The sequence below is a fragment of the Terrapene carolina genome, unplaced genomic scaffold, assembly GCF_002925995.2.
Source record: "Terrapene carolina triunguis isolate 2854851 unplaced genomic scaffold, T_m_triunguis-2.0 Scaffold88, whole genome shotgun sequence".
In the NCBI taxonomy this organism is placed as follows: domain Eukaryota; kingdom Metazoa; phylum Chordata; order Testudines; family Emydidae; genus Terrapene; species Terrapene triunguis.
The window spans coordinates 9,139,879-9,163,804 of NW_020664439.1; the positions used below are offsets into that span (position 1 = coordinate 9,139,879).

A 23,926-nucleotide genomic window follows, 5' to 3' on the forward strand; every position below is an offset into this window, starting at 1 on the left:
ACCCACCCAGAACTGCAAGTTATTCTCATGCCCCCTAACAGGACACAATATACCAACACAGTAAAGTGTGTGATTCAAATTGCTGATCAGAAGAGAGAGCTATGTACAATAATGCTTGATTTTGACCCCTTTTTTTCTGTTATCAGAATATCTTTCAGCTTGCTACTAAAATTCTAGAGAAACACACAGTGAGGTAAGTAATCAGTTCTTAATTTACTAAGCAGGATAAGAGTATATTGTATGTACCTGATTCTCAACTGGTATAAATCGGCATAACTCTACAATGAAGATATGCCAATTTATGCTAGCTGAGGCATCATCCCTATTATATCTTTAACAAAAATGGAAGTGACAATTAAGATCGCTTGGCATGCCATTTTACCAAAACACTGAATTTATATTTAAGGGACTGGATTAAGCACAAGGCATCAGGTATTAGTGCTTATTTCAGCTAGAAAGCAAGAGCTCAGTCACTGCTTTGAGGCAAACTGTTACTCTTATTCTTGCTAAAATGCTTGTTTCACTTTTTCTTTTCTATTACCCACTTAAATTTTAGCGTTTAGGTAACAATTGATTAATAAAAGAAAGCATGAGAAATTGTCACAATAAAAGTTGGTTATTAGTGTGCTCTAAACTCTGTGATGGGTAAAAGGCTATAAAGAAACCAGAATGAACACAGTTTATCACATTAATAAGTGAACTCTCCACCTGAACTGTTAGTGCACAAATTCTTGGGTGTCACAAATCTCTTCATAATTCTCTTCAGGTACCCTCTCTGTACAGATTGTGCACTTGGTTGCTCACATGACACTGTGGTTATAATCACTGACAAAATATATACATATATAGTTTACATTTATACAGCACCTCTTATCCAAAAGGATTCCAAAATATCTTACAAACCAAATGCTTACAAGCAGCATGTCTACTGACTTCAAAGGGAGCTGTGAGTACAGAAGGCTTGTAGGATCAAGGCCTGGATAACTACAGGGCTCACTTCACCTGGAACAACTACAGCTGCTTCTCTGGTGGAAAGCAGCAGTTGTTTAGGAATGATGCACCATGATTGTTTAGGAACACAAGTGAAGAATAACATGCCCAATTGACACTACTTTCTGGACAATCCTGGAAGGTTTGTGTCTGAGCCTCTAAGCTTTGTGCAACAGGTCTACAAACTGGCTCCAACCAGAGGGAGAAAAAGCACACCCCATAGTGAGGACAGATGGCTGTGGCTGAGAATGTTGAATCAACAACATAGCTATAGCACAATCATGTTCTTTGGAGGTCTCTCATAAAATACAGGCTAAAATGTGTCTGTCAATTGATTTATTCCATAATTTCTATGTTCTCAAATAGAAATAGGACAAGAAGTAAAACATGTTGCGATACCACCCACCTTAATGTATTTATTTATTTATGTGTGTGTGTGTGTCTGTGTATAGCTGAAGTTGTGAGGTTTCAGACAAAAGGACACAGCAAATTCAGGTGGTTTTAAAAAAACAGCAGCTGCCACGGAGTTGGGTTTTACTAGTTGCGAGTTTCAGTAAGAGATCCTTCAAAGCACTGGTTTGAACTGAAACATGCAGCCAAAATGGTACTGAGGGCAAAAATATCTCAACTAATTTAGTGGAAGTTCAAGAAAGTAGACTGGTTTGTAAGTTATATTAACCTCCTGTTTCACTTCTCTGTACTAATCCATCCAGAAGGGCCTTAGCAAGGAGAGTTTTTTCTCTATTTCTCACAGCCACATGGTTCCTAACCTATTTAGACCATGTGACTTAAGAACAATGCATGTTTAATATTACTTAATTTCTTAAACTTACTTGGAGAAATTAAGGACAATTTTCTAGAGTGACTAGTGATTTGGTGTGTGTAGCGGGGTGGTTACCCGCTCCAGCCCTGACAGGGTAGAAGCCAGCCCTGGGAGAGGGCTAGGGGCTAGAGAAAAAAAAGCCCAAGCTGATTGGGGAAGGAGCTACACCTGGGCCACGCCCCAATCAGGGCAGCTGGGCCTTATAAGAAGGCCAGGGCAGGCAGAAGCAGAGCAGAGTCTCCCCTCTAGCTGTGGAGGGAGACTGGCCTAGTTGCAGGGGAGTAAGAAGGTACCTGGGAGTGAAGCAGGGCTGGGGAAGAGGCAGGGGAGCTCCAGCCTGGTTCCAGGCCCACAGAGGTACTGGGTAGTAGAAGAAGGCAGCAGGTCAACCCTCCCCTTGCCTGTGATGAGTAGCTTTTATACTGCAGTCTGCCCCAGTGAGTGGGGGCTAGGTAAGGACTGGCAGTAGCCCAGACTGAGGTGAGGTGGGGGTAGTGGGAGGGGTCTCCCCGGGGAGGGGAGACCCACTGAGACTGTAGGGTTACTGTCTGGGGGCAGCACCCAGAGAAAGGGTCATCCGGGAGGGACACGGGGGCCAGCTGTGGCGGATCACCGACCTGCAGAGGGTGCTCTGGAGGCTGGAGAGCTAATTCAGGAGGCACCACAGGGATGAGTCCGCACGCTTACAGTGTGCCTCAATCTTGGGGTGCCCAATCTGAGTCCTGAGCACTCAATCGAAAACCAGTCCCCTTTATGGGTCTCAAGTCAGACATCTAAAAAATGAGGCACCCAAAATTATGGTTTTGAAAATTTAAGACTAAGAGGCAGGATGTGTAGGTCATTCAGAATCAATAATCTGGTTATCAGACCATTCAAGCTCTGGTTTTGGAGGGCAGATATTGGTTTCATCTTTAGGGGACACACTCTGCATGTGAGAACAGTGATATCATAGGTAAGCGTGTGTGTCGTTTATAGGCACTGTATTAAATAATAGTAGTAAATGTTGGGCCTAGAACACTGATAGCATTCCTTTTTTAAAGTGATGATCAGGACCACCATCAAAAGGTTTTAGTGCTTTCATAGTCTTAATCTCTATCCTCCTAGGTGGATAAGATCTTTAAATAATGAAAATTATAAATATTCTTAAACTTGTGTAGGTATGTCATCACAGAAACATGTAGATTAAACATGTACAGGTACTTTAATTTTCAGACAACTCACTCAATTTTTAACCTGTGAACATATGCGTACAAGATGCTTGCATACAGATATTTTGCCCATGAAAATTCAGAGACCATGGCTGAAAACTTGTTCCTTAATCAGCTGTATGCACCAAAATCAATCGTTTAAAAATCCAGTAAAAGTCCTCTCAAAAGACATTTCTAGATTAACAGTTGGCTTCTTTCTTGTTTCTCCCTGCACCCCACAACTCTACTAGAATCCAGAGATCTGAATTTCCAGCATGCCAGGCAGACTTTAGAACTGTCATCAAGGCCAACATGGAAGAATTACTTACCTAGTAGTTTGGCTTCTCTGAAAGCATTATTCTGGTCAGAGTCTCACAGCTGGCTCTTGTGCTCCCTAATGTGAGACAGGGGACACTCCCCAGACTCTCAAGTTCTAAATCCCCAATGTCAGCAGTAGTACACTGAGGCACATGTCATTTTTACTACTGGTGGTCTCACACCACACACTTCCCCCTACCCCCAGCTTCTCCTGGAACTTTCCAGTCAGTTCATGGTTAAGTAGAAAATGATATCTCCCACCGCCACCCTGAAGAAATCCTGCCAAAAAGATATCTTTACAGAAGCAAAATTACACAGTAATCTTCTTTTACTATAGCACCTGGGAAGAATTCTCCGTCTCAGAGATTGAAGAAAGATCAAATGTGAAACCATAAATAACTGCAACAGGAAGCAAGAACAAGGCTGAGGCCAAGAAATGAGAAGAATATAAAAGAGAGGTAAGATACACACCAAACCCCGTCACCTTTTGACAGCTTTCAAGATGCATGCTAACAAAATTCTAGCAGGTGGGAGAGTTTGGGCTCCCCTACACCCTGCAGTACTGAACAACTAGAGTAGGATTCTTCCCCACAGACTGACTCCAAGCAACAGTGCTTTGCAAGCTTATGAAGTGAGAACTACATAACCGCTTTGTGTAAGATGGAAACAGCCCTGAGGCAGAGGAAACCATCCTACCTTGGATCAAATAAGCCTTGACATCATTATTGAGTTCAGGCCAGCCACACCATAGCAGTGTGAAATGCAACTGGCATATCACTGTAACATGTTCCTATCAGTGGTGGCAGTGTCCAGTGAATTTGTCTTAAACGAAACAAAGAGCCATTCTGAGAACTTTAGATTGCTCCAAGTTCAGCCCCAGAGGCCACTGGGGTCTTGGCATAGAAAACAAATTTAAACAGCAAAAAGAATTGGACCTGACTGGAAGGCATGGGAGGGACACAGCAGAAAAGGACCCCAAAGCAGGATCAGTGCTGATTGTATTGAAGAACTGGAGCAACACATGAAGAGGCATGGACTTTGGCATGGAGCTCCTTCAATGACTCTAATCAAGAAGGAACTCACTGAAAGGTTCCCATGGTGGCAGCTAATGTCCTGGATGGTGTGTGACCACTAGTGTAAGGGTGTGTGTAGGGGGACTTGTGCCACAACCCAATACTACTGCTCTTACAGACTAAAGCCTGAAAGCTTGGGGAGCTCCACCTGCCTTGCACTAGGGAACACTAGACTCCAGAGTAAGAATCCTGCTCAGAGAAAAAAGTTTAGTTCATGAGTGTTCGTTGCTCACAGACCTAGCATCCTTATCACAAAGCAGACGACACATGAACAATCCTTAAGAGGCTTTTCATCTCTCTGGGCAAGGATGAATCACTTCCCTTTGTTTCAGCTTAGCTGAATGGTCTAAAAGGCCTACCCAACTAGTACTTTGCCCTAGTGAACATACAGAGGGCTTTGCCCTTTCCATTGTATTGTAGCCCTGTTAAAATGCAGACATGACAAATGCTGCTCCTTGCGATCTGTTGTGGCCTCTGGCAACTCCATGAACAAAAATAAACACAATTACCTTAGCACCTTTACAGTTTCAGTCCACTTCTCCTGTTCACTCTCCCATGGATCCACTCTAATCCAGTCTGATGTCTCCAGCGCAAGCTGAGCCATAGCTATCCGGTGCCTTGCTGAAACCAAGCCTTTCTTTCCATAGTTATTGTTGACCGGAGAAATGATACCTTCAATCACCCGGTATCTTCCTTGGGAAGACAAGAAAGAAAATCAGCATTTTAGATCATTTTTTAAAAATGGTGATAAAAAGGAAACTGCAATTTATGTAAACACTGAAAAGTAATGTTCCTGTTCTTCTGTGATTACACTCTTCAAAGTTCTATTATTGAAATGTTAACTCCATTAGACAATATTAAAAGGAAAGCTGGATGAGTATATAACTTCCTGCAAATAGAAATGTTTGTCATTTATAATGCAGATGATCACGCTCACTGAAGAGAAGGTTAATGAATTTTTAGTTCAAGTAACTGTACCATTGCAGCTTTCAGACAGCCTAGATGATGAATGTTTTAATTGACCAGAGTTTGTTTCCAAGCATCTCATGCGTACCATTTAACAAGATCATTGTGCTTCCTCATCAGGCTAAAGCAAGAATTACACTATATAAAACCGGAGCAGTTTTCTGCTGTACTGTTTAATAGCACAAACCAAGCAAATCAGTAGATTCAAAAATTCTATTTTTTGTATAGCACAGGATGGGTGATGAAGGTGTTTTAAAACAAGACTTAAAACACTGGAAAAACATCCTTGCCGAGTTTATCTGCCATGAAGCTTGCTTTCCAGCTGGTTGATCATGTTAATTAAATGTGAAAATATGCCCGTATTTTCCAACTACTGTAATGTAATGAAATAATTAACGCTATAAGCTCTCATAGTCAGATTCTGCAGCCTCCGATTCAAGTCAGGAAATAAAAGTAGATAAAATCTTCCCACAAAAGCTATAGCATTTATCCACATAGAAACAGTAGAGAAAGGCAGCACCAACATGAGCTTCACGTCCCTAGAATGGATAAGAACAGAGTGCAGAATAGAGGTGTTTCAATAAATACAAATGATCGCGCTAAAATCTTTATGAATCTAACATAGGTACTCTATGGTATATGGGGAGAAAATAAAATAAAAACAGATCTCTTTATAACTGACATTACTGAATAAAGAAAAAAAAATCAAATCACCCTGCTGCAGCCAATCTCTATTATTCTACAAAGAGGGCTATCCTGAGAGCCTCATAATTCATTTCTGACACTTGAACATGACACTATAATCTAATGGATTGCAATTTCATTTTATACATTAGGGGTGAGATTTTCAAGAGAGTCTAAGGGAATTAGGCACACAAATCCCATTACAATTCAACAGGATTTGCATGCCTCTTTGCTTTGAAAAACCCAGCTTCAAGTACCTTCTCTTTTAAACCATCCTCATATAGGCAATGCAGTCTGTGGAGCTGGAAAGTAAGTGTCATTAAATCCACCTCAATCTGACAGTGAAAATCTTTTCACTTACATATGGTGAAGATTAATCTAAAGTGTTGAACAATATATGACAGGTACATAAAATATTTTCAATGTTGTGTAAACTTACAGTGTTGCCTATGAGATTTTTATTAATAACATTGATAAATAAATCAACTGCTTGGATAATATAGTGCTATAATAGATCCCCAGTTAGGGAGGGAGTTGTAATACGGTATGGATTCATATATTGTATTTACATTTTATAAGGTATTTTGCTTATAACATACTATACAACAATTTTCATTTCTGGGCTTCAGTTCATTTTCCCCCCCAACATTTCTATAAAAATAAGGCAGAAGATATTTGTTCTTTTATAAACTATATACCACAGCAAATATATTTAATAAAAGAACTAAAAGCTCAAGTTGGAGTGTGGTCACATTATCCAAGTAAGGGTAAGTTACTTGTAACTGCAGTACCTTAAAGAAGTACTGTGTCTTTGTTAGATGTACACACTTGGATCTTTATTCTGAAGTAGATTTGCATCTTTCCAGTGGGGTAAGTAATGATGAAAATCAGAATCTTCTGCTCTAAGAACCACAGATTACTGCCATTGAGGTAAAGAAGAATCTTCATTAGCTGTAACAGAATTAGGTCTTATGTCCTCTGTAGTAACTTGTATGTTCACACACCTGAGCAGGTCTGACCTTCCACTGCATGATATACACACACATTGGTTCTTTAAAAAGGGGAGCAAAGAGGACCTTGCGAATTATAGACCAGTCAGATTAACTTTGATCCCGGGAAAGATACTGGAACAAATTATTAATCAATTTGTACCCTGGAGGACAATAAGGTTTACAGGAATAGCTAGCATGGATCTGTGAAGAACGAATCATGCCAACCCAACTTAATTTCATTCTGACAGTGTTACTAGCCTAAGGGATAGGGAGAAGCAGTAGATGTGAGATATCTTGATCAGGGTGGATAAAATCAATGATTTAAAAAAAATAAAAATCAGTTTTTTTATTTAAATCGGATTTTTTTGATAAAATACTCTGAGGAAAAAACCTATCTAAAGATAGTTGTAATTAAGATACATTATAGCTCAAAGATATCTCATCATGGAATAGGGATTATAAATTCTAATTTTATAGTATGAGACAAAATATTCATGTAATGTTTAAGAAAAGTTTTGTAAATGAGTTCCAATAGTTCATGGATTAGGGACCCAATTTTATGGGGATCAAGGGGCTTCCGTATTGATTATTTAGGTTAATCTTTCTATCTACCCATTGGGACTCAATGCTCAGTCTAGAAGATACCATCAGAGATGCTTGGGGTATGTGTACACTACAAAATTAGGTTGAATTTATAAAAGTTGATTTTTTTTAGGAAGCGATTTTATACAGTCGATTGTGTGTGTCCCCACTAAGCGCATTAAGTTGCATTAAGTCAGCAGAGTGCGTCCACAGTACCGAGGCTAGGGTCTACTTTTGGAGCGTTGGACTGTGGGTAGCTATCCCACAGTTCCCGCAATCTCCGCCACCCACTGGAATTCTGGGTTGAGCTCCCACAATGTTTTTGATGGGGCAAAAACATTGTCGCGGGTGGTTTTGGGTACGTCATCAGTCACCCCTCCCTCCGAGAGCGCAACGGCAGACAATCGTTTCGCGCCTTTTTTCCGCGCAGACGCCATACCATGGCAAGCGTGCAGCCCGCTCAGCTCAGCCGCCGCTGTTGTGTCCTGGGTGCTGCTGGCAGCAGACGGTACAATAGGGCTGCAAACCATCGTAATGCTTCCGCTGCCACTCCGCTCTCCTGCTCTGGCAGCTGACGGTGCAGTAGGGCTGCAAACCATTGTCACGCTTCCGCTGCCACTCTGCTCTCCTGCAGATGCCATGGAGCCCGCTCAGATCACTGCGGCAGTTATGAGCACTGTACACACCTTGCGCATTATCCTGCAGTATATGCAGCACCAGAACCTGCAAAAGCAGGTGAGGAGGCGACGGCAGCGCGGTGACGAGAGTGATGAGGACATGGACACAGACTTTTCTCAAAGCACGGGCCCTGGCAATTTGGACATCATGGTGGTAATGGGGCAGGTTCATGCCTTGGAATGCCGATTCTGGGCCCGGGAAACAAGCACAGACTGGTGGGACCGCATAGTGTTGCAAGTCTGGGATGATTCCCAGTGGCTGCGAAACTTTCGCATGCGTAAGGGCACTTTCATGGAACTTTGGGACTTGCTTTCCCCTGCCCTGAAGCACAAGAATGCCAAGGAGCCCTCACAGCTCACAAGCGAGTGGCGATAGCCCTGTGGAAGCTTGCAATGCCAGACAGCTACCGGTCAGTCGGGAATCAATTTGGAGTGGGCAAATCTACTGGAGGGCTGCTGTGATCCAAGTAGCAATCACTGAGCTGCTGCTATCAAGAGTAGTGACTCTGGGAAATGTGCAGGTCATAGTGGATGGCTCTGCTGCAATGGGATTCCCCAACTGTGGTGGGGTGATAGATGGAACGCATATCCCTATCTTGGGACCGGAGCACCAAGACAGCCAGTACATAAACCGCAAGGGGTACTTTTCAATGGTGCTGCAAGCACTGGTGGATCACAAGGGACGTTTCACCAACATCAACGTGGGATGGCCGGGAAAGGTACCAGACGCTTGCATCTTCAGGAACTCTGGTCTGTCTGAACGGCTGCAGCAAGGGACTTACTTTCCAGACCAGAAAATAACCGCCTATAGTTATCCTTGGGGACCCAGCCTACCCCTTAATGCCATGGCTCATGAAGCCATAGACACTCACCCTGGACAGTAGTCAGGAGCTGTTCAACTATAGGCTGAGCAAGTGCAGAATGGTGGTAGAATGTGCATTTGGACGCTTAAAAGCGCACGGGTGCAGTTTACTGACTTGGTTAGACCTCAGCGAAACCAATATTCCCATCGTTATTACTGCTTGCTGTATGCTCCACAATATCTGTGAGAGTAAGAGGGAGACGTTTATGGCGGGATGGGAGGTTGAAGCAAATTGCCTGGCCGCTGATTACACGCAGCCCGACACCAAGGCGGTTAGAAGAGCACAGCAGGGAGCGCTGCATATCAGAGAAGCTTTGAAAACCAGTTTCATGACTGGCCAGGCTATGGTGTGAAAGTTCTGTTTGTTTCTCCTTGATGAAAACCCGCCCCCTTGGTTCACTCTACTTCCCTGTAAGCCAACCGCCCTCCCCTCCCCCCTTCGATCACCGCTTGCAGAGGCAAAGTCATTGTTTCAAATTCATGCATTCTTTATTGATTAGTCACAGAAATAAAGGGATAACTGCCACGGTAGCCCGGGAGAGGTGGTGGAAGAGGGAAGCACCGGGTGGGGTGGCGGAGGAGGGAAGGACAAGGCCACACTGCACTTCAAAACTTATTGAATGCCAGCCTTCTGTTGCTTGGGCAGTCCTCTGGGGTGGAGTGGTTGGGTGCCCAGAGGGCCCCCCCCCCACTGCGGTTTTGGGCGTCTGGGTGAGGCTATGGAACTTGGGGAGGAGGGCAGTTGGTTACACACGGGCTGCAGCGGCGCTCTGTGCTCCTGCTGCCTTTCCTGCACCTCAACCATATGCCGGAGCATATCAGTTTGATCCTCCAGTAGCCTCAGCATTGCCTCCTGCCTCCTCTCATCACACTGCCGCCACCGTTCCTCTTGCTCCCGCCACCTCTCCTCTTGATCCTGCCACCTCTCATCTCACACATCCCTCCTGTCCTCGCATTCATTTTGTGCTTTCCTGGACTCTGACATTGTTTGCCTCCATGCATTCTGCTGGGCTCTTTTAGTGCGGGAGGATTGCATGAGCTCAGAGAACATTTCATCCCGAGTGCATTTTTTTTGCCTTCTTATCTGCATTAGCCTCTAGGACGGAGATGATAGTGGTAGCACTGAAACATTTGCAGCTGCGGGAGAAAAAAAAGGGAGAGTTGGGTTGACCATTTAAAATGGGTTGGCCATTTAAAAGGAGGGGCTAAGGTTTTTGGGTTAACGTGCAGCACAAACACAACTAAACCCTCCCTCACACCCAATTCTCTGGGATGATCGCTTCACTCCTCCCCCCACCGCGTGGCTAACAGTGGGGATGATTTCTTTTCAGCCACAGGCACACAGCCCAGCAGGAACGGCCACCTCTTAATGTCCCCTTAATAAAATTCCCCTATTTTAACCAGGTGACCATGAATGATATCACTCTCCTGAGGATAACAGAGAGATAAAGAACGGATGTTGCTTGACTGCATTTCAGTAGCTTTATTGGTCGCAAAAACATCCCTGGCCACAAATACATCCCAAGTCTTCAGGGCAAATTAATCATTAAACATGCTTGCTTTTAAACCATGTATTATATTTACAAAGGTACACTCACCAGCGGAGCCTTCTCCGCCTTCAAGGTCTGGGAGCCCGAGTTGGGTGATAAACAGTTCCTGGCTGTCGGGGAGAACGGTTTCTCCACTTGCCTGCTGTGCACTATCATCTTCCTCGTTCCCAAAATCCTCATCCCTGTTGCATGAGACTCCCTTGCAGGAGTCCACGTCCGGGGTGGGGTAGTTGTAGGGGCACCCCCTAGAATTGCATGCAGCTCATCACAGAAGAGGCATGGCTGGGGGTCTGACCTGGAGTGGCGGTTTGCCTCTTTGGTTTTTTGGTAGGCTTGCCTGAGCTCCTTAAGTTTCATGCGGCACTGCTGTGGGTCCCTTTTATAGCTTCTGTCCTTCATGCCCTTGGAGATTTTTTCAAATATTTTGGCATTTCGTCTTTTGGAACGGAGTTCTGATAGCATGGATTCGTCTCAGATCCAGTACCTCCCGTTCGGTCCATGCTGGAGCTCTTTTGCGATTCTGGGACTCCATGGTCACCTCTGCTGATGAGCTCTGCATGGTCACCGGTTCTGATCAGCTTGCCATGCTGGCCAAACAGGAAATAATATTCAAAAGTTCGCGGGGCTTTTCCTGTCTACTTGGCCAGTGCATCTGAGTTGAGAGTGCTGTCCAGAGCGGCCACAATGGAGCACTCTGGGATAGCTCCCGGAGGCCAATACCGTCGAATTGCGTCCACACTACCCCAAATTCAACCCAACAAGATCGATTTCAGCGCTAATCCCCTCGTCGGGAAGGAGTTCAGAAATCGATTTTAAGACCCCTTCAAGTCGACAAAAATGGCTTCGTCGTGTGGATGGGTGCAGGGTTAAATTGATCTAATGCTGCTAAATTCGACCTAAACTGGTAGTGTAGACTAGGGCTTAGTTTTGCAGTTCTCAAACTGTGGTTTTGTGTTTTTAAATAAATAATATATAGAGGTGAGAAATAACAGACCTTAACCCTATTGTTCCTCTGCAAATTTGTTGGGGTGGAGTAGATTTTCTAAAGGAGAAGAAGTCTGGAGAGAAATGTGAGAAGGGAGGAACAGGCAGTAGAAACAAAAGTGAAACTGTTTCAGCAGCATATTCAAGAAGTCTTGAGGTCTTTCTGAGTGTAGCCTTCATTGATTTGAGATCTACCATACCATTCTCTCACTAGAAGGGAAAACCTATAATGGCAGCAGGCCGTAAAAGAGACCCCGTTTGGAAATATTTTAATGAAGTTCCTCAACCTGTGGGTAAGATAGGCATGCGTGCAAAATGCAAACAGTGCAACAAAGAAATGCAAGGCCTGGTTACCCGAATGAAACAACATGAGAAAAAAATGTTACTTATCTCTTGTAACTGTTGTTCTTCGAGATGTGCTGTTCATATCCATTCCAATCAAGTGTGTGCGTGCGCACGTGCACGTTGGCCGGAAGATTTTTCCCCTACCAGCATCCATTGGGTTGGCCTGGGCGCCCCCTGGAGTCACGCCTTACTGGTGCCTAATATAGAGCCCTGCCGACCCACCACCCCTTCAGTGCCTTCTTGCTGGTTACTCCGACAGAGGAGTAGGAGGGTTGGTATTGGAATGGACATGACAACACATCTCAAAGAACAGTTACAAGAGGTGAGTAACTGTTTTTTTCTTCGAGTGCTTGTTCATGTCCATTCCAATCAGGTGACTCCCAAGCCAAATCTAGGAGGTGGGGTCGGAGCTGTCCACTGATTGGAGTACTGCTCTTCCAAAGGCCGCATCATCTCTGGCCTGCCGGGTGATTGCATAGTGCGTGGCGAAAGTGTGTATGGAAGACCACGGCGCCGCTCTGCAGATTTCCTGAGTGGGAACTTGAGGCAGGAACGCCGTCAATGAAACCTGTGCCCTAGTAGAGTGCGCAATGATCGGAGGTGCAGGAACCCCTGCTAGGTTGTAGCACTCACTGATACAGGCCATGATCCATGATGAAATGCGCTGGGCCGAAACTAACTGACCTTTCATCCTGTCCGCCACTGCCACGAAGAGCTGGACCGACTTCCTGAATGGTTTTGTTCTCTCGATGTAGAAAGTCAGCGCTCTGCGGACGGCCAGAGTATGGAGTCTCGGTTCCCTGTTGTTAGAATGGGGTTTAGGGAGGAAGATGTCCTGGTTCACATGGAATTACGAGACAACCTTCGGGAGGAAACCTTCGGGCCTGAGCTGAACCTTGTCCTTAGAGAACACGGTGTAGGGTGGGTCTGAAGTCAGGTCCCTGAGCTCAGACACCCTCTTGGCCGAGGTTATTGCCACCAGGAACACGACCTTGTAGGAGAGGTAGAGCAGGGAGCATGTTGCTAAAGGCTCAAAGGGTGGCCCCATGAGCCTAGGGAGGACCAAGTTGAGGTCTCAGGCAGGAACCGGTTGGTGAACATGCAGGTACAACCTGCCGAGCCCCTTTAGGAAGCGGCTGACCATGGGGTTAGCAAAAACCAAGCAGCCCTGTATGCCCGGGTGGAATGCCGAGATGGCAGACAAGTGCACTCTTATAGAAGACAACGAGAGACCTTCCTGTTTCAGATATAGAAGGAGTCCAGAATGTGCGGCACTAAGGCTAGCGTTGGGGCAAGTAGCGTTGGGGCAAGTCGCGTTGCGCTGACCAGATTGAAAATCTCTTCCACTTGGCAAGGTACATGGCCGTCGTCGAGGGTTTTCTACTGCCAAGAGGACCTGTCTAACCTGGTCTGAACGGGAAAGCTCAGACGGATTCAACCATGGACCTTTCATGCTGTAAGATGGAGCGACTGCAGGTTTGGGTATTGGAAATGTCCGTGATCCTGTGTGAGAAGGTCCGGGAAGAGCGGCAATGTAATCGGGGCTCCCACGGACATGTCTAGGAGGGATGTGTACCAGTGCTGACGTGGCCAGGCCGGTGCTATCAGTATGACCCGAGCACGATCTCTGAGGATTTTGAGCAGGACCGTGTGAATGAGCAGTATTGGCGGGAAGGCGCATAGGAGAGCCCCTCCCCAATGGAGCAGGAACACATCTGCTGTGGAGCCCGGGCTGTGATTCTGGAAGGAGCAGAACTGCTGGCACTTCCTGTTGCATCGTGTGGCGAACAGGTCGATCAGGGAAAATCCCCACTTCTGGAAGACTGAACTTCTGACATCTAGGTGAAGGGACCACTCGTGGCTGCGGAACGACCTGCTGAGGTGGTCCGCCAGCTTGTTCTGAATCCTGGGGAGGTACGACGCCTGCCGGTGGACTGAACGTTCTACACAGAAGTCCCATAGCATGAGGGCTTCCTGGCACAGGGGAGAGGAGCGTGCACCCCCCGTTTATTGATATAGAACATTGCAGCCGTATTGTCCGTCATGACTGATACACATTGTCCGGTTGGGTAAGGGCGGAATGTCTGACACACTAGGTGCACTGCTCTGAGCTCTCTCTACCGTGCGAAGCACCCAGTGGTCCGAGGTTATACGGGACCATGCACGGTAGAAAGGGGATAGTTGGGAGGAAAAGTGGGTTAGATCCAGACCTGACCTGGTGCACCGTCCTCGACCGCACCTTCAAAAGGCTGGTTTAGGGCCAGAGGGCCGTTTGGGCTGGCCAGAGCCCTGACTCGAGGAAGGGTGTTGCCTCCCCCTGCCACTCTTGTTCCTCCTCCGAGAACAGTCTTGGCAGCTCTGCTGCTGAACCTTTGAGGAGGTTGTGAACAGAAATGTCTCAGCTGCGTGGCAGAGGTGTGCAGGTCCAAGGATTTGAGGGTGGCTCAGGAGTCTTTCAGGCTGTGCAGCCACTTGTCTTTCTTTTCTGAAAACAGAGTCTCACCCTCAAATGGGAGGTCCTGAATAGTCTGCTGGACCTCATAGGGTAACCCTGAAACTTGGAGCCAAGCACCCCACCTCATAGCCCCCCACCCCTATCGCCATAACTCTAGTGGCGGCATCTGCAGCGTCTAACGCAGCCTGCAGGGAAGCCCGGGAGACTAGCTTCCCTTCCTCCACCAAGGCTGTGAACTCAGACCGGGAATCCGAAGGGACGAGCTCCGTGAACTTTGCCATTGCTGCACTGGTGCTGTACGAGTACCTGCTCACAATGGCCTGTTGGTTAGTGATACGGAGCTGCAAACCACCTGTCGAGCAGACCTTTCTCCCCACAAGGTCAAGGGCATTTAGCATCTCTGTCCTTGGAAGCCCTGTCTCTCACGCTGGTTAGCCCCATCGACCACCAGCGAGTCTGGAGGCGCATGGGAGTACAAATGCTGAAACCCTCTGGAGGGCACGAAATACCACCGCTCATTCCACTTGGCAGTGGGTGGCAAGGAAGCTGGCGTCTGCCACAGGGTCTTACTGGTGTCCACAATGGTCTTCATAAATGGCAGGGCAATACGTGACGGTTCGGAGGGTGCCAGGATGTCCAACATGGGATCAGCCTCCTCCACCACCTCCTCGGCCTTGATGCCCAGACCCTGGGCGGCCCTATGCAGCAACTGCTGTAGCACTCTATTGTCCTCTAACGCAGGGACTATGGACGTTCCCACCAATGCTTCATCCGGTGATGAAGAGGAGGAAGCAGGTATTGGAGGTGGGAGCTCCCTACCATCTGCCCCCGAGGGGTCACATGACTCTCGGGGCAGCATTGCAGGTAGTGGTGCTGTCGACAGTGCTGGGGCTATGGATGTCGAAGCACGCATCGGCATTGCCATCAGCACTACGGGAAGGAGCTGCATCGGCACGCTCACAGGAGCCACCGGAAGTGGGGGCGGTGCCTGCATCGAGGTCGACATCGACAATGGTACAGGCGTGGGAAACAGGTGCGTCGACGCTGTGAAGGGCGGTGCCAAGGTTGGAGCTGAGCACAGTGCCAGAGTCGACGATGGAGCCGGAGGCAGAGGCATCGGGACCGTAGGCACCGAGGGCAGATGCACAGCGGAAGATGGAACTAAGGTGGCAGAGGCCACGGAAGATGTTGCAGAACGGGGACCCTGGATTCCTTCCTGGCCATGGTGAAAAGCCCAGGGGGTCCAGAAATGCCACTGAAGTGGGTTCTTCCACTGTGGAGGCCACACCTGGTCTCTCCTGTCTCTACCCGACCTCGATCTGCGACTTCTGCTCCTCCCAGAGTGATAGAAGTCGGACTATGATTCCGAGGTCTCTATGACACTGACGACCACAGAGGAGCCGATTCTCGACCGTCAAGAGCTTGGGGACCGGGTAGGCTCTCTGTCGGAGTGGGTAGGCACTGAGGGACATGGTAAGGGGGAGAGCCTAGACATCATAGCCTGCTTCCCCTTCGAATGCACCGGAGGATGGGACGGGTCTGCTGGCGCTGAGGGTTCCTCCACGGCAGGTGAGAACGGTGCCGTAAGATGGGAGGAGGTCCCAAGCAGCCTGGTACGCTTCCAGCACCGATGGGAGCTGCAGCTGCTGCGTGGGTGGCAGTGATCAAGGCGGGGCCGGACTCAACTGCAGCACTTGGGCAGTAGTCGATATGGCCCCGGCAGGGGATCCGGAGGACTGGCAGACCTGGGGTCGCACGTCTCATGGCTTAGCTGGAGGAGAGCGATCATCCAGCTTCTTCTTTTGAGGCACCGGTGAGTGGAAATGGTGCCAACTATCAGAATACTTACAAGTAGCAGTAAAAGCTCTAACAAACTAAAAAAAAATTTCAAATGTCTAGTACACAGATGGGCACAGACAATACTGCAAATGTATCCAAGATGAGAAGAAATTTAGAAGAGAGTGAAAAGAATCCCAAGCTAATAACATACGGTTGCAGTGCTCATTTGACGCACCTCCTAGCCAAAGACTTCAGTGTTCCAGAAATAAAGGCTAATATTGTTGAAATTGCAAAATACTTCCGTAACAACCACTTTGTAGCAGCTGCTCTGAAAAAAGTGGGAGGAACCAAGCTAACTCTCCCCCAAGACGTGCGATGGAACTCAGCAGTGGACTGTTTTGAGCACTATATCAAGAACTGGCCTAATCTGATGACAGTTTGTGAACAAAATCGTGAAAAAAATAGATGGCACTGTCACAGCCAAAGTTCTCAACATTGGACTTAAGAGAAATGTTGAACACATGCTGAGTACCCTGAAGCCTATTTCTGTAGCCTTGAACAAACTGCAGGGAAATAGCTGTTTTATTGCTGACGCTGTTGAAATTTGAAAGGAACTGAGTGAGATCTTAAAAAGAGAAATATGCAATGACAGAGTTAAATTACAAGCATTAAAAACACGAATGGGACAAGCACTATCTCCAGCCCATTTTCTTGCAAACATTCTCAATACTTGGTACTAGAGTCAAACCTTAACTACTGAAGAAGAGGAGTTCTTTATGACATGGACATCCAGCAACCATCCCTCCATAACGCCAACTATAAAACTTCAGAGCAAAGGGTGAACCATTCAATAAATATATGTTTGCTGATGATGTTTTAAAGAAAGTCACACCAGTGAACTGGTGGAAGTCACTTAAGCACTTGGATTCAGAGACTGTTGAAGTGATAATCTCACTTTTAACAGCAGTAGCTTCTTCTGCAGGTGTAGAAAGAATAGTTTCTTCCTTTGGACTAATTCATTCCAAATTGAGAAATCGTTTGGGACCTGAAAAAGCAGGAAAGCTTGTTTTTCCTTTTCCAGATTATGAACAAACAGGAAAATGAAGGTGAAGACAACTGACTTAGCTGCAGAAGCCAATATTTTAAGTTTCTCGTGTTGACCTGGTTGACATAGTCGATTTAACTTTTTTTTGTTTTTAATATTTCATTTAACTATTTTAGTTAAAAGCAATTTTAACAAACAAATCGGATTTTAAAAATCTTGAATGTTTAACTAAATTCAAAAAAATCATATGTTTGTTTTGTTAAAACATATTTGCTGTTGAAGAAAAAAATTCAGAATACATAATATTATTGTTTTAATTAAATAAAACAATTTAAATGTCTGTCTGGTGATGTTCTCCTCCTAGTACAGCATAGCAAGAAAATCCTCCAAATATTAATGACTAACCTGTTGAATTGGAGATAATTCACCTCCCAATGACTTCATAAATATCTGCTTCAATTACCTTCGGTAAATGAAGTAACCAAGCAATCATTATTTTCTGATATAGCTGTAAAACTAATCTGAAAAGTTTTCAAAATAAATCACTTTAAAAATGTATAGTGTGTACCTTCTAAAAATGAAGCCTACATCTATCTGAGTTGTGAAGAATATGTATTAAGGTTATAACAACCAACAAGAATGTACTTTTATGTGGAAATCCATGATTAAATTGAGTCTTCCTGAGTAGTGATTTAAATCATGATTTAAATCAATTTGATTTAAAATCAAATCCACCTGATCTTGATTTTAGTAAAGCTTTTGACACAGTCCCACATTACATTATGACTTATGAGGAGAGGCTGAGGGAACTGGGATTGTTTAGTCTGCAGAAGAGAAGAATGAGGGGGGATTTGATAGCTGCTTTCAACTACCTGAAAGGGGGTTCCAAAGAGGATGGATCTAGACTGTTCTCAGTGGTACCAGATGACAGAACAAGGAGTAATGGTCTCAAGTTGCAGTGGGGGAGGTTTAGGTTGGATAGTAGGAAAAACTTTTTCACTAGGAGGATGGTGAAGCACTGGAATGGGTTACCTAGGGAGGAGGTGGAATCTCCTTCCTTAGAGGTTTTTAAGGTCAGGCTTGACAAAGCCCTGGCTGGGATGATTTAGTTGGGATTAGGTCCTGCTTTGAGCAGGGGGTTGGACTAGAGGACCTCCTGAGGTCCCTTCCAACCCTGATATTCTATGATTCTATGATTATCAAAAGCAAACTAGGGAAATGTGGTCTAAATGAAATTACGATAAAGTGGGTGGAAGCCTGTACTCAAAGAGAAGTTATCAATGGTATGCTGTCAAACTGGGAGTCTCTAGTGGGGTACCACAGGGGTCAAGTTTGAGGTCCAGTACTATTCAATATTTTCATTGATTACTTGGATAATGGAGTGGAGGATATGTTTATAAAATTTGCAGATAACACCAACCTGGGAGGGGTTGCAAGCACTTTGGAGGTCGGGATTAGAATTCAAAACAACCTTGACAAATTGGAAAATTTGTCTGAATTCAACAAGATGAAATTCACTAAAGACAAGTGCAAAGACACTTCACTAAGGCCAGGTCTACACTAACACCCCAATTCGATCTAAGGTACGCAACTTCAGCTACGTGAATAACGTAGCTGAAGTCGACATACCTTAGTTCGAATTTACCGCGGTTCAGACGCGGTCCACACACGGCAGGCAGGCTCCCCCGTCGACTCCGCGGTACTCCTCTCGCTGAGGTGGAGTACCGCAGTCGACGGCGAGCACTTCCTGGTTCGAATTATCGCGTCCACACCAGACGCGATAAATCGAACCCGGAAGTTCGATTGCCAGCCGTCGAACTACCGCGGTAGTGTAGACAAGCCCTTAGAAAGGAAAAAAAAATCAAATGTACAACTACAAAATGGGAGATAACTGGCTTGGCAGTAGTACTGCTAAAAAGGATCTGGGGCTATAATGATCACAAATTGAATGAGTCAACAATGTGAGGCAACTGCAACAAAGTCTAATATCGCTCTGGGTGTATTAACAGGAGTGTCATAGGTAAGACATGGGAGGCAATTCATGAGGCCCCAGCTGGAGTACTGTGTCCAATTCTGGGCACCACACTTTAGGAAAGATGTGGACAAATTAGAAATAATCCAAAGGAGAGCAACAAAACTGATAAAAGGCTTAGAAAACTTGACCTATGAGGGAAGGTTAAAAAAAACTGGGCATATTTAATCTTAAGAGAAGAAGTCTGAGAAGGGACGTGATAACAGTCTTCAAATATATAAAGGGCTATTTTAAAGGGGACAATGATCAATTGTTCTCCATGTCCACTGAAGACAGGACAAGAAGTAATGGCTTAATGTGCAGTAAGGGAGATTTAAGTTAGATATTAGGTAAAACTTTCTAACTGTAAGGATAATTAAGCTCTGGAATAGGTTCCCAAGGGAAGTCATGGAGTCCCCAGCATTGGAGGTTTTTAAACAAACCTGACAAACACCTGTCAGGGATGGTCTAGGTTTACTTGGTCTGGCTGCGGTGCAGGGGGTTGGACTTGATGACTTCTTGAGCCCTACATTTCTAGGATTTACAAACATTTATTCAACTGTGGCACTACTTTCTACTTGAATTCTTGTTTCTTTCCCAGGTTATTTGGTTAGTTTCCAAACCTCCACCAGAAGACTTCAGTTCCATTTTAATACATTGATACCAAATATTCTTGACACTCCACCTACAACTTATAATTCTCTTTAAACTGATCTTACCATAAAATACCAATCACCCATAATTATCCTTAAAACAACCAGAATTCTATTTTTCTCCAGGTTTTCCTCCCTCAAATGAGAACTCAAACTTTGTCTTTAGAAATCAATTTCTTTTGAGTGCCATCTGTGGTCACTCTGAAGCTTTACAATTAATGCTTGTCCTGGTGTTTGTATTTAACATGGGCTTTTAAAAATCAATTTTTACTTTAAACTAACAAAGTTTAGTTGACTACAAAATAACAAAGACTCCTCAGGTGGGTCTCCCCCCCCCCCCCCCCCCCCAAGCATGAGAATCCTACTTTTTCTAGTGCCAGTGTCTTCATACTTTTGGGGGGGGGGGGAAGGGAGAAGGGTAAAGTTTTTTTTAAACAGAAATCTTCAAAGATTCCAGATATTTCTTTTGTTTGGTGTTGTAGACTCCCCTTCTGATCTCTGATATAAAGGATTTCTGCTCTCTTTCCACCCTCAGATACGAGTCATTCATTTGCTTTGTCTCCTTACCCTTAGCAGTTTTGCTCTAGCCTATTAAAGTCTCTGTTTTTTTCAGACAGAATCGTGTCTAGCTGGCCTCTTAGGATTGCAGGTTTCCTCAGGATTTTTATTAGAATGTTCTCTTTTGTTCTCCTTAGTTCTTTTAGCTTCTCTACCTTTTCCTCCACCCTTCCTGATATTATAATGTACAGTTTATCATTTCATTGGCTGTGACCCACTTGCATCATGATTTGAAAATACCTTCCTTTCTTATCTGAGTTCAAAATCACATCACATCATCTCTTAATCGGTCGTTGTTGATTGGGAGTTGTGCCCCTGAAGTCTGACCAATATTTAACTTTGCTATTACTTGGGCATCACCTGGCCCTACAATCTGGTTCATCTCTGCCTACATTAGGGAATGCCTGTACATTGCAAGCAAGAGTGCATACTATTGTCTATTCTCATATGTGGTATAGCTGATGTGAATGAGGAAAAAAGGTGTTTATGGTTGCTCTTAATTCCACCCAACTCTTTAATAATCTTACTGATTTTTTTTTTTGTCATTTTTTGTTTGCATTAGGTATTATCCTGTCTTTTTATCCTCTCTCCAGCTGCAATCTGACCTGTCTAGTTTAGGATATACTGTAAAAGTGAGATCTCCTGTTTATAATTTACTGAGTTGTAAATTCTTCCAAAGTATGGGAGATGGTCTCAATGAAAGGCTGTTGTTCCCCGTTGGGAATACGTACTAAGCCCAATGAGATTTCTTTCCTTTTAAAAATAATGTAACAGCTCTCCCCATCTGTCTTCATGCCAACAGATTCAAAGTGTGTGGCTCTCATGACTTAAAGGTACATTGTAAAAATGGCCATATTTATTGTCTGGTGACATTGCTCAGTTTACAAGTACAAAGAGCTCTTCCTTACTGCCAGCCGTACAAATGCAACCTAGGATATGAAAGCTAAACTGGGTTGTTTCCTTCCTTCCTCTGCTTTGTCACCAGTAAAACCTGACCAGTAATAAAGGTCCTGAGGCAAATTTCTGCCTTCTCATTGAGCTAGTGCAAGTATAAATAGCATTGTAGCCGTAGTAGCAAGGGTTGCACAGCAAAGCCGTGGCTGAGCTGTGGCAAGTACAAACCTGCCTGAAACTGGTGGGTATGTACTTAACCTGACTCAGTTATGTCTCCATTGCCACTACCTGTGCTGCTGGGGTCACACTGCAATTTATACTCATACTAGCTTGATGAGAGGCGGTTTGAGTATGAGTACACGAGCAGGTGAATCACACCCCTAGCTGAGAGTGTAGAGGTTGCCCTTAGCTATATTGGCTCTGCAGAGATAAGAGGTAGAGTAAGTTGTTAAAAACTGTCAGGCAATAAAGTAAACATACGACTCTGAATACATACACTGAAATGGAGAAAGGATGGTCTTCTGGTTAAAGAGCTCAACTAGAACCCAAGCCACCTGGGTTCAATTCCTGGCTCTACCATACACCTCCTGTGTGACTGTAAGCAATTCACTTAATTTCTCTCTGCCTCAGCTACAGGTAAAATAATGCTTCCTTTGTCTGTGTTGTCTACTTAGACTGCAACCTCTTTGGGAGAGCACCTAATACAATGGGTCCCAGATTTCAGTTGGGGTCTTTATGCACTACTACAATATAAATAAGAATCAGGTAAGAACATGCTAATTTTATGTTGTCACTTTTCAGAGTGGAACTGTACCTTGAGATTACTACTCCCTGTCTTCTGACTCCTGGCAAATAGAGAATTTCTGATTGACAGTATCCTTATGGCAATTTCCCTTTCTTGGCCTGTTCAGAAGTCTCTTTTGTAAAAACAATCTACATGGGTAATCTCTGAAATTTAGTTACCATTTTTTTTGTCTCAGCTAGATGGGTTAATCCCTTTGCGTTAAATGGAATTTGGCCAATGTTTTTGAAGTTGGGTGCCTAAAGTTTTGCACCAAAACCTTTTTGGCACCTAAATAAATGGTTTGATTTTCAAAGGTACCTCACATATGCAGTTCCTACTGATCCAAAATGAAACAGTCACTTGTTATTTACTTATGTTCTCTAAGGGCTACTTATAATTAAAATAGTTGTAATAATTACTTAGTATATTTTAATTACTTAAAGTAATTAAAAGCTAAAAGAACACCCAAACATCACAAAGAATATATATATGATTCTAATTACCATTATCCATTTCCCAAATTTTATATATATGTATACATATATATAATGTATACATATATATAAAATTTGGGAAATGGATAATGGTAATTAGAATCATAGGACTGGAACAGACCTCGGGAAGTCATCAAGTCCAGTCCCCTGCACTCATGGCAGGACCAAGCACCATCTAGACCATCCCTGACAGGTGTTTGTCTACCCTGCTCTTAAAAATCTCCAGTGATGGAGATTCCACAACCTTCCTAGGCAATTTATTCCAGTGGTTAACCACCCCGACAGTTAGGAAGTTTTTCCTAATGTCCAACCTAAACCTCCCTTGCTGCAATTTAAGCCCATTGCTTCTTGTCCTATCATCAGAGGTTAAGGAAAATAATTTTTCTCCCTCCTTCTTACAACCTTTCAGGTACTTGAAACCTGTTATGTCCTCTCTCAGTCCTCTCTTTTCCAGACTAAACAAACCCAATTCTTTCAATCTTCCCTCATAGATCATGTTTTCTAGACCTTTAATCATTTTTGTTCCTCTTCTCTGGACTCTCTCCAATTTGTCCACATCTTTCCTGAAATGTGGCGCCTGGAACTGGACACAATAGTCCAGTTGAGGCCTAATCAGCACAGAGTAGAGTGGAAGAATTACTTCTCGTGTTCTGCTTACCACACTCCTGCTAATACATCCCAGAATGTTTGCTTTTTTTGCAACAGTGTTACACTGACTCATATTTAGATTGTGGTCCATTATGACCCCTAGATCACTTTCCACAGTATTCCTTCCTAGACAGTAATTTCCCATTTTGCATGTGTGCAACTGATTGTTCCTTCCTAGTGGAGTACTTTGCATTTGTCTGTATTGAATTTCATCCTGTTTACCTCAGACCATTGATCCGTTTTGTCCAGATCATTTTGAATTTTAATCCTATCCTCCAAAGCACTTGCAACCCCTCCCAGCTTGCTATCATCCAAACTTTATAAGTGTACTCTCTATGCCATTATCTAAATCATTGATGAAGATATAGAATAGAACCAGACCCAGAACTGATCCCTGTGGAACCCCACTCATTATGCCCTTCCAGCATGACTGTGAACCATTGATGATTACTCTCTGGGAACAGTTTTCCAACCAGTTATGCACCCACCTTATAGTAGCTCTATTTAGGTTGTATTTCTCTAGTTTGTTAATGAGTAGGTCATGCGAGACTGTATCAAAAGCCTTACTAAAG

General features: G+C 44.5%; 1 protein-coding gene across 2 annotated transcripts in view; it reads right to left on the reverse strand.

The window, feature by feature from the left end:
• The window catches only part of NMNAT3 (nicotinamide nucleotide adenylyltransferase 3), an 85,037-nt gene that overhangs the window by 16,880 nt on the left and 44,231 nt on the right, over positions 1-23,926 (reverse strand). For both annotated transcript variants that reach the window (XM_024200199.3, XM_024200200.3), the window contains exon 3: positions 4,901-5,084. In XM_024200199.3, the coding sequence (XP_024055967.2) occupies positions 4,901-5,084 (184 nt within the window). The remainder of the gene's footprint in view (positions 1-4,900; positions 5,085-23,926) is intronic.